The 10,471-nt window shown below is 36.9% G+C and overlaps 1 protein-coding gene across 3 annotated transcripts in view; it reads left to right on the top strand.

The window, feature by feature from the left end:
- The window catches only part of chd5 (chromodomain helicase DNA binding protein 5), a 65,344-nt gene that overhangs the window by 11,950 nt on the left and 42,923 nt on the right, over nucleotides 1-10,471 (top strand). For all 3 annotated transcript variants that reach the window (XM_015375312.1, XM_015375311.1, XM_015375310.1), the window contains exon 2: nucleotides 7,145-7,296. In XM_015375312.1, coding sequence (XP_015230798.1) covers nucleotides 7,145-7,296 — 152 coding nt within the window. The remainder of the gene's footprint in view (nucleotides 1-7,144; nucleotides 7,297-10,471) is intronic.

The raw sequence follows: 10,471 nt of genomic DNA, 5'->3' as shown, positions 1-10,471 counted from the left end.
AGATCCTGGGAGAGAACCAGTACTGGACTGTCGTGGAGGTTGGGGAGAGATACTTAAGGGTGTGTGAGGCATGGCCTGGGGTTTATTTTGAGTTCATCAGTCTCAGAGCGTGAGGGATGAAGCTCTGGTGGAGCGCTGCTGTTTTGCTCCAGAGAGTGTGCAGTTTCTTTCCCGTTTCTTGTTGGAGGTGTTGATGAGCTTCCGGATTCTGATCAGGCAGCATCTTTTTTGATTAAGACAAAGTGGTGTCTTGATAAATATTTAGGGTTTACCTTTAAAACTTTTTGTAGTTCACTTATGAGGATTTATACAGAGTTCATTTTACAAGTATAGATTTGCAGAGCAGCCAGATCTACAGAGAGGTAATATTTCTTACCATTGTATTGTGTGTATGTAGAAACATTTATTTTCTGTTTAAAATGATTAGTTCAGATGACAAGCATTCAAAGCACACCTAACTCTGTATAGAAGGTTTGCATTAACTGGTTAATCAGTTTGTGTTAGCTTGGTCTGGATTGCTCTCTCAGTATAAACCTGCTCATTCCCATCTCACCTTTACATGGACCTACACCCCCCTACTGACAGTTTGACTATAAGCCCATTTCATAGAAATCTTTAGCACAAGCTGAACTTCATGCAAATACAACATGTTACATTTTCTATGTTTTTTTCCCCCAAGGATTTTTATGTCTTTTTCAAGAACGGTATTCTTTTTCTTTCAAACGGGCTGTTATCCTTGTGATTTCCTTTTGAACATGTTTTATATTTCTTTAAAGGTGCATTCAGACCAAACATGGTATCTGCAGTGATTTCCACGAGCCCTTGCATTTCAGATGCAGTGTTTAAACCCTGGACAGCATCATCAAATAGGAGGAGCCTCAGACTGAACGGTTAGAGCATCATTAGTGCGGGTTTGTGCACTTAGAAATGGTTAATTGTAAAAATTTAAAATTAATAACTTAATTAAGAAAAGATCATGAGTGCTACTCTTGTTTGAGAGACATTACGATACATTCTTTAGGTCAGCCAGAGGTGAACTATCCCTTAAGGTCTGATTAAATCAAAATCCCTTTTCAGTACTATTTGATTTGTGCAGGAAAAAATGTTGTTTGTGTTGCTTTGGTTTTTTAAGATACAATCATTTTTAATTATGGCAAATTATGTCACCATCCAAGCTATTGTTAGTGCTGCACTCATTTCCTGACATAAATTTATTGCATAACATCACATGTTATTCCTGTGCTGGTATTGAATATAACAGTGGGCATTTTTACCTTATTTTGTGGTAGTCTCCCAGGCCCTCTGCTTTGGACCTACCATTACCCGTAGCAACCCCATGTCATTTCCTGTCAAGGTCTCCCTGTCAGCATTTCACAATATAAACAAAGTTTAAACATAGCATCACCGACTGATGCTAAATTGTTCTCTATTAATAACTTTTGAATCGCCTACATAAATTTTGTGTAAAAATCCTGGAAGCTCCGATGAAGCAATGCTTCATCCAGAGCTGCATCTTGATAACGTCGGCTTTAGTACCTCCTTTTAAATCTACCAACATAGAAAGCACTGATGCTGGGCAGTGACATACGGTATGTCATGAGGGTTAGGGAGGATGATGAACAGTTATTCCAGCAATAAATTAAAATGGCTTTTTTAAAAGCCTCCTAAAAACTTCACGAGAGCATTCTTTATTTCTACCTTTGTTAGCTTTATTTTTCTCTGTATTTAATTTTATGTGAAAAAAAAGCTTCACTTACAACCTGTCCCAGATTGGCTGCCGTGTCGCAATTTCGTACAAAAGTTCAGCTCGTTTCAAATTTAACTATCGCCGCTCTGCTCTCTCCATGCGGTGCTGCTGTTTGACAACACCTCATTTGTATCTGAGTAATAGGTGAGAGCTGAGTAGTAAACACTCTCACCACATGGGATTCCACACTGGCCACTTCCCTGCCCTTCTCCGCATGGTTTGCATAGTAATTATATGTCAATCTCTGCTGCACTTGGCATGGACACCACTTCCGGTCTGAATGCGCCATAAGGGTCTCTTTTTTTTTGTTTTGAGTTTTTAATTTGTGTCTTTGTATTGGATGTGCATCTACATATATATTTGCTTGATTATGATACACATTCTATACAATAATAACCCCCCTCTAATGAATCTAGACATAACATAAAGATTAACCATGTTTATTTGTATAGGACGATTCATTTCAAAGACAATTCATAGTGCTTTACATGGATGAAACAGTAAAATAAAGGGAAATAATAGTCAGAAAAAAAATAAGCAAATATAAAAAGACAAAATAAAAGCAGGTAGTAGAGCAAATACAACAGTTGGACCACAAACTTTAACTAATGATACCTCATTAAAAACAAAAAAATACTTTAACAGTAAAAGGCAGTTCTAAACAAATATGTTTTTAACTTTGGCTTGAAAGAATTCAGGCTTTTAGCACTTTTACAGTAGGCATAGGACCTATATGCTGCTTCTCCATATTTGGTTCTAGTTCTAGATGTACATCTTAACATTTGTACTGCAATCTTTGTAGTGCACCTGCAACATGCCCACCTATTGCACATACTAAAAAAGGTCATTAAAGATTAGGGCCTTAAGCCCCTAAACACAGCAAACACAATTTTGCTTCAGATCTGAAAGAAATTCATGTCATAAGAGGTCATTGCTCTTAACTGTCATTGACAGTGAAAGGGGACGATCACACCTGAGACGATTTTCTCTGGCTAAGATAGACCTCAAGTCTATTTTAGTTCGACTATGCAGCAATTCAGCAGCAATTTCAGGGGTCTGAAAGAAAGAGGGAAAAACACATCCAATTTGAGAGAAAACTAAATAAAACCTGTCAATCACAAGACAAAACTGTCAGGTTTTGAGTCGCACAGCGCGTATATAGCAGCCAGTGCAGACTTGACCATAAACAACCAATAAAACATTTTAAAACAGGCTTCAGAAGGATAGAAAACATCCTTCTTGTCGGAGATCAGTGATCGGCCGATACTCCGATATGAAATAGATCTTTTCCCAAGATCTCTGGAGACCTACCTCTGCAAAGGTCTGAAAATCAACACTCTAAACTTTGATCTATATTTTAGAGCAGTAATTTCAGAAATGTTTATCCTTTCATGGGTACTAATTGAAATATCCCAGTGGTTTTGTGATCTTTTAAAAACTGACAGTGTCTCTTATAAAAAATAATTGGTATTGATCAAAATTGGAATCAGTATGTCAGGCATTTTAAAGATTGATGACCTGCAATTGTTGAACCCCTATAAAATAGTTCTTCTCTTTAAGCCTCACACAAAAAAAAAATTAGAATAATAATAATGAGGGACAGTACAGAAAAGCACAGCTTATCACTCGTTCCTCTTTATTTAAAAAAAAAACAACTTCTTCAGACATTATTGATCGCTTTCTGAGAATCACCTCTCACTGCCTCACCTAGTTCCTTTACAAGCTGTTCCACAGCCTTTATTGCTGAGGAACCTATATGTTGTATGGGTTTACATATAAACCATGCTGCGGAGGCTGGTCATGAAGTGAGGCTTTTCTTTGTAACTGCTCTGGCTTTTTATTTTTATTATCAGTCTGACCCAGTCAAATGTGGGATCATGGTTTAAGATAGGTGGACTGACATGAAAAAAAAAAACACAGATCGGGATCTTCACACTACTCATAGCATGAGCCTCTCTAGTTATATTAACTTCAGTCAGTGTTACATGAAATAAAATCAGATTGGAGATTAAAAAGTCGAACGCAAATTATGTAACCCAGGCCCAAGTCTTTAGAACAGTAGCTTAGATGAAACTACATTTATATCTGTGTACATGTTTGTTCTGTCTCATCTGAATTCTAATCTATTCGATTTGATCCGATTGACTGTTGTAACATTCTATTTAGGGCATTATTTTATTACCAGACATAGTTGTAGTTGTAGACATAGCCTTGCAGGAAGATTCCTGGTTGAAGGTCTTTCGGGATGGAGTTTGCATGTTTGGTAGGTGTGTGTTAATGTTTGTGTGTTTAAGGTTGTGCGTCTCTGTCTTACCCTGTGATTGATTGTCAGTTCATCCTGACTTTTGTCCATAGATTGCAACTGATACCTGCCCCTGATAGAATGTAATCAGTACCTTTAGGAAACTAAAGCCATTTTAGAAAACTATTATGCAGCAATCCATCTTTCATCTTATGGTACAAAGCGGCAGATAGAAAATATCTATAATTTGCCAACACAGAAATGGCCACAAGATGCTAAACACACATGCTGGCTGTCATGATTGTTGATATCCTGCTAGAATGAGAAAACAATTAACAGCGACAACTGCAACAAATTTCCTCTCAGCTTCCAAACACTTTTTTCAAATACACACTTCTGGCATCAGATACAATTTGAGATAAAACTAGCAAAAAACGAAGACTTTTTCCTCCAATCAGAATGTTGCCATTTGTTACGGCTGCAGTGGTTTTCTCCCCTTTCCTTGCAGGGTTCTGGATGCAGGCCTTCTGCAGGTGACCTGTTTTGCCCTAATTGGTGCTCGTCAGCTTTAAAAGCTGTCATGCAGCCAGCAGACAGGAGGCTTCTCCCTCTTACCTAAGAACCCCATTTGGTTTGGTTTGGTTTGTATCCTATCCTATGGTTGGGTGTTGTTAGGTTTGTTTGCATTTGCCTATTTCTGTTTAGTTATTGGTTTTGCATTAAACCATTTTCTATTCCCCATTATATTTATCAATTTTCCAGGTTTTTGTTTATTTAGTATAATTTAATAAATTCAATTTTCACTTTAAAGAAAATCCTTGTGTGGTCTCCTTTAATGTTACCCCCACCAAACAAGCCTGGTGGACGTAACACATTCAAAAAGTGGATGACTAGTTGAATAGGTGGATTTTGCAATTTTTTAGTCAAAATGATATATAAAAGCTAAAATATAAATATACATGACTACAAATCAATGTTATTATCTTATTGCACCTTGATAAAAAATCTGGCATAATTCTGATTGGATTATTTTATCTGTACTTTGCAAAAGATTAGGGTTTACTTAATTTACTTGCAAAAAACAAACTTTAAGTATACTGCAAATAGGACATAATAGTACATGATATTTTAGCAAGCTTATTGTTGAGGCTTTGAGTTGACTAGTCCGTACAAACCTAACCCTGATGTTTGGTTTAGAATCACCGTTAACCAGCACGTCCTAACTGTCAACCAATGAAAAGATGAAATTGACTCAGTATGTTAAGACAGTGGCCTGACCATTGTTGTGCGAGGGGTTTAATGTCAGACAATATTTTCATGGACTGGTTTGTAGCTGTAGTACTCTTTGGTCACTACAGTAACTTTAAACATGCCTTTAAAGTAAAACACAGCAAAACAAAGTGCCTGAAAACAGACAACAAACTACTTAACAATAGTGGTGAATCACTGGTAGCCCTGAGCTAGATTTGCTGCAATGAGATGGTGGGGGTTTACAGTAGGAGGTATCTTGTGACCTAAGGTGTTGCAGCTAACATGTGTGAATAGTGAGTTATAGATGGATATAAGTAAGAGAACCCGCTCATTTTTTAGAATTAAATACCATCCAGATTCGGAAAATAAATCAGTCGGAAATACCGGAAGTTTTTCCGACATTTTTTTTTGAATGGCCAGGTACCAAATGACACACAGACCATTACTGGTTTGGGGCCCAGGGATTAGGAATCATTGTGTTTAGGAACAATAAAGGAATTACAAAGGGCTGCAGCATCAATGAAATGTAACCTGCTCTGACACAATTCCACAGTCAACAAGTTTGTCCACAGTGAAAAAAAAAACACACCATTAACTATGGGTTGCCAACCAAAAAGTAATCACTTTAAGCTATTTTGCCATAAAAGCCCAAGAACTATGTTCAGGGCTAAGATGAGGCTATGAAACTTAGTGATAGGCCAGATTTGGGCTGCTTTACAAGGTATTTTCATGAAAGGAAGATGGAAAAACGCCTTTTTGATTTTATGCTTTACCTAAACCCAACAGCTATATTAAGATAAGGAAAACATTGAGTATTCCAACTCTACATCCTCCCAACCAACCCCGGGGTTCCACTGAATCTGTTAATGCTGTGGATCGCCAATGCCCAGCTACCACGGTTGGACTTAGTTACTGTAGCAAATGAGAGTGGTTCCATCCGGCACGGAGAATGAAGCATCCCATAAGTGTGATCCGCTCGACACTTCTCTAAAATATGTCGCACTTCTATTTCTCACACTTGACCATTTAAGTTCACTTTACTCTTATTATTCAATTTTAGCCCATAGATCTGTAACTCTACACTGAAAAAATGTATGCAACCACTTTTGGCATTTACTTAATTATATTTAATTACTTTAACTAAATTGTTTTATGTCCTACCTTGCTAACATGAAACAATTGTGTTAAAGTAACTAAATATGATTAAGTATATCCCTAAAACAGTTGCATTATGTTTTTCAGTGTAGTACATTTCATTGTATTGTTTTTGCAGCAATTGAAGACTCAGTTGTGAAGCTGTCTGCAAGAAGCTACAGAGCAGACTATACTTTTTGCAAAAAAAAGTATAGTCTTTTTATTGCTACAATATGTGTGTGTGTGTGTTGGTTTTGGGCTTCACTTAAAGTCAGCCATATTATTTTACTATTAAGTATTGTGCCTATAATCAAATGTTCATGTGCTTTTCAAAACATACGTCATTTGGAATCCTTGTATAAGGATTAACTTACTGAGGGACATTTAAGTAATTTCATGTTGATACTTAAAAGCCCATATAAAAAGATTCAAACGTATCATGAAAGGAATAATCTGGGACAATTCAATGAACTTGTGTAATCAAATCTTGCTTTTGAAATTAAAAGTTTTTGTAAAATTCTTCTATAATTAATTGTTTAAATTCATCACTTTAAGAGCAAAGTAAATTTTACATTCAAAGTAAACTTCACAATGTGACTATATTTTTATGTAGGCCATTTAATTTTCAAGAAAGTCTTAAACAGTTTCAAATGTTTTTCTATTTAACCTCTCTTTCATGTCTTTTTTGTGGAAGATTAGAAATAACTTCACAAAAACTTTTTCGGTTTTGTGGCATTTTTCCTTAAGTATGAATATATTTATGTGTCCAGATGAAGATGATGAAACTGAGCGTAACACCGTACCACTCACTGCCCTTGCAAGCTTCTTCTCTGATGACGACTCCCTCAAGCAGCAAAAGAAGACGAAACCCAAAAAGATAAAAGAGGGGAAAATACCCAAAGTTAAGAAGAGGAAAAAAGAGGTAGGATCTTGTTCACACACTGCTCTGTCTGTCATCACCTCAAACACAAAGGTTTGCCAGAATTTCTGGCTCAAGCTGTGCGGGCCTCATTCTTTGATTCTCACACTATTACACTTTTGATGCTTCTGCAATTGGATCAGAGCTCTGCTTTGGCTGCTGGACTGCCTCTGTAATCGAAATGAGAAGCAGTGGACTGTTTCAGGCCTAGGGGAGGTTGGCAGTAGACGTTCTGTTACTGCCAGTATAAGCTGTGGCTGCCAAGTGCCAGTTCAGAGTGTGGATTTGTGCCTGTGGTGCTGGTGCTTAAGGCAGGGGCTTTGGGGTCAAAGGGACAGTGTTTTAGCCAGGCTAGCTTCTGTGTGCATAGAGCTTTCACTAAGGTGGTCTGACAGCAGACGTGGGTAGGGCACCCAAAAATGTACTTGAGTAAGAGTAGCACTACTTGGCCATATATTTACTCAAGTAAAAGTAAAAAGAAATTACTCAAGTAAGAGTAAAAAAATATTTGGTATAAAAGCTACTGAAGTAATGAGTAACTGATCAACTTTGTACCCATGATCATAACAACGAATGTAATATTTTACAAAATGATGTAAAATGTAACAAGGTATTAAATAATATGCTAATCCCACTCTTTAAAAGAATAAGACACGCAATAAAATATTTGGTGGGATGAAAACTTCATAATACATTCTTTAAGTTATAAAACCTACAAAATCAAAAGTTATAGTATGTAAGCATATATTAAATTACAGTATACCATTTGCTGTATTTCCACTCAACCCCCAAATGACACAACACACTCAGCAGAGGGAAAATAATATTTAATCCTTGAGCAAAAATAGGGAAATGTGTCACTCGGTGGTGCATGTTTGTTTAAAACAAGCTTGTTTTCATTAAGCAAACTAAGTCACAATGGATGGAGTTGCCAGAAATTTTACTCAAGTAAGAGTAGTGATACTTTATCATTTTACTCAAGTAAAAGTAAAAAAAAAACAATGCTATTAAATTACTCCTAAAATATATATATTTTTTCAAAGTTACTCAAATAAATGTAACTGTGTAAATGTAACTAGTTACTACCCACTTCTGTTTGACAACAAGGCTTGGTCATATTTTTGATCTTCCATATTATGCATAATTTTAAACAGCTAATCAACTGTAATGATACAAAAGGGAGATAATATTGCTTTTAAGAGTAGAGAAAGCTACACAGACTGTGTCAAAAGCATTTATTTTTCCACAGTGAGGATGAAGGGTGAAGTTATTTTGTCAATTTCTTATAGAATTTATTGTGATGTATTTTTCTTTATCTATCCTACTGAGGACAAAGTGGGGAACAAAAATTAACCAGCAGATTTAAGTTTAGAGCAGCATGGATTAGTACTGTGCACACTAACTATTTTTGTTTTTGCCCCTGTATGTAGAGTCAATGCTCTAGAAGAAGTTTCAGTGTAAATGTGCTGCAAAAGGTGGAAGTTCTGCTGTGCCTTCTTGGTGAGGGAGGTGATGTTCAGCTTCCACTTGAAGTCCTGACTAATGATGGTACCCAGTAGTGTTGCACTGATGCCATTTTTTGGCCTCGATACCGATATCTAATACCTGGCTGTGCAGTATCGGCCAATACCGATACCATCAGTTTGAAATTGATGTGTGTGTATATATATGCAGAACAGCATAGTACTTGGATGTAAAGTAATTGCTGTCATGGCTATGTCAAGCTGCCGCCTATCTTCTTAAAGCAGGAGAAAGACTAATACAAAGTGAATCCAGCAGAAATTGGTATTGCCTACCTGGAATGGCTGACAATAGTTGAATAAACTTTTGGCCCTCTAAGTGGTATTGGTGCCCTATTTGTCGGTACTCACCGATACCAATACCACCATCTTAGTGCAATATCAGCGCCCTGCCCGATACTGGTATTGGTATCAGTGCAACACTAGTACCCAGGGAGCATAATGAATCCACCGTGGAAAACTGAGAGTAACACAGGATGATGGGGTTGGATGGAGCTGTGCTCTCTTTAAAATTCAAGACCTGAATGAGCTCCAGACTAGAGGTGCATCTGTTCAGATGTGCTTAACTTAAAGGTGCAGAGGGGAAACCACACAGCCTTGATGGGAACCAGTGCTAATGGTCTTGGAATCAGAAGCATGCTTTCCAGCCTCAGGCACTTGTGGAGTCAGCCATGTTCACCTGAGAAAGTTTGACCTGTTGCATGGCTGGGATGATTATGTGTTAAAAACAGAGCAGAAGATTAAAAATAGGATTGTGGCATAGGTTCCTTTGGAGTTCAGGTGCTGCAGAATTTAGTGAAGGGCCATGTTTTGAGATGACATGTCTTGTGAAGTGGTGCTATATAAATGAGCATAATTGAATGAAATTAGTTGGCTAACCCTCCTTCAATAATAATGATAACATAAATTAGAAAAAAATACACCCAGAATATGTATTTTTTAGGAACAGTAATCTTTTTAGCAAATCTTTGTTTTTGTTTAGAGAACAAAATAATATATATCAGTGCAAAAAAAAAGTGTTTTACTTTTGTTATGTTAGGTGTAGTAAAAATTACAGTTTGCACTTTTACATCTGGCTCCAATTTAGACATTATTTATGATAAATTGGCAATAACTAGTTCTTTCAGGGTTTTCTAATCATGTAAAAATGTAAAAACATTTTTCTTTAAGTAGATACAACCTAACCCACTATTTGACATGGAACTTTTGTTTTTTAAATATAACAAGGATTTACTTCTCTTTAGGTTTTCGAAAATTGATCATATAAGTAACTATTGCACAATTAATAAGATTGCCATTGTGGGATATGATGCAATAGTTGGACTCTAATCAAGTCATCTTACAAATAAAGATTGCCAGTAATTACAGTAAAATAAAGAAATCCAAATGTTTTCTCTTTCTGCACTCGGAGAGGCTCACACAATGCCAGTAACATGGCCAGGATGTGCCCCAGTGTTTGGCTGGTGCTGTGAGCAGTGCTGCGAAGAGCTTGACTGGCCAGGCATCCACCCAGCCCTTTGGCTGCTTATGGCAAACTCTGAGCTCTGCTGGATCTCTGTGAGCTAATGAGGAGGGAAGACACACTTGGACTCTCTCTGCTATTAATTCCCTTCAACAGGCTCTTTCTTTCTTTCTTTCTTTCTTTCTTTCTTTCTTTC

The sequence above is a fragment of the Cyprinodon variegatus genome, unplaced genomic scaffold, assembly GCF_000732505.1.
Source record: "Cyprinodon variegatus isolate N-32 unplaced genomic scaffold, C_variegatus-1.0 Scaffold117, whole genome shotgun sequence".
NCBI classification, from domain to species: Eukaryota; Metazoa; Chordata; class Actinopteri; order Cyprinodontiformes; family Cyprinodontidae; genus Cyprinodon; species Cyprinodon variegatus.
The sequence above is the reverse complement of the archived record's forward strand: the minus strand, read 5'-3'. Positions and strand labels throughout refer to the sequence as shown.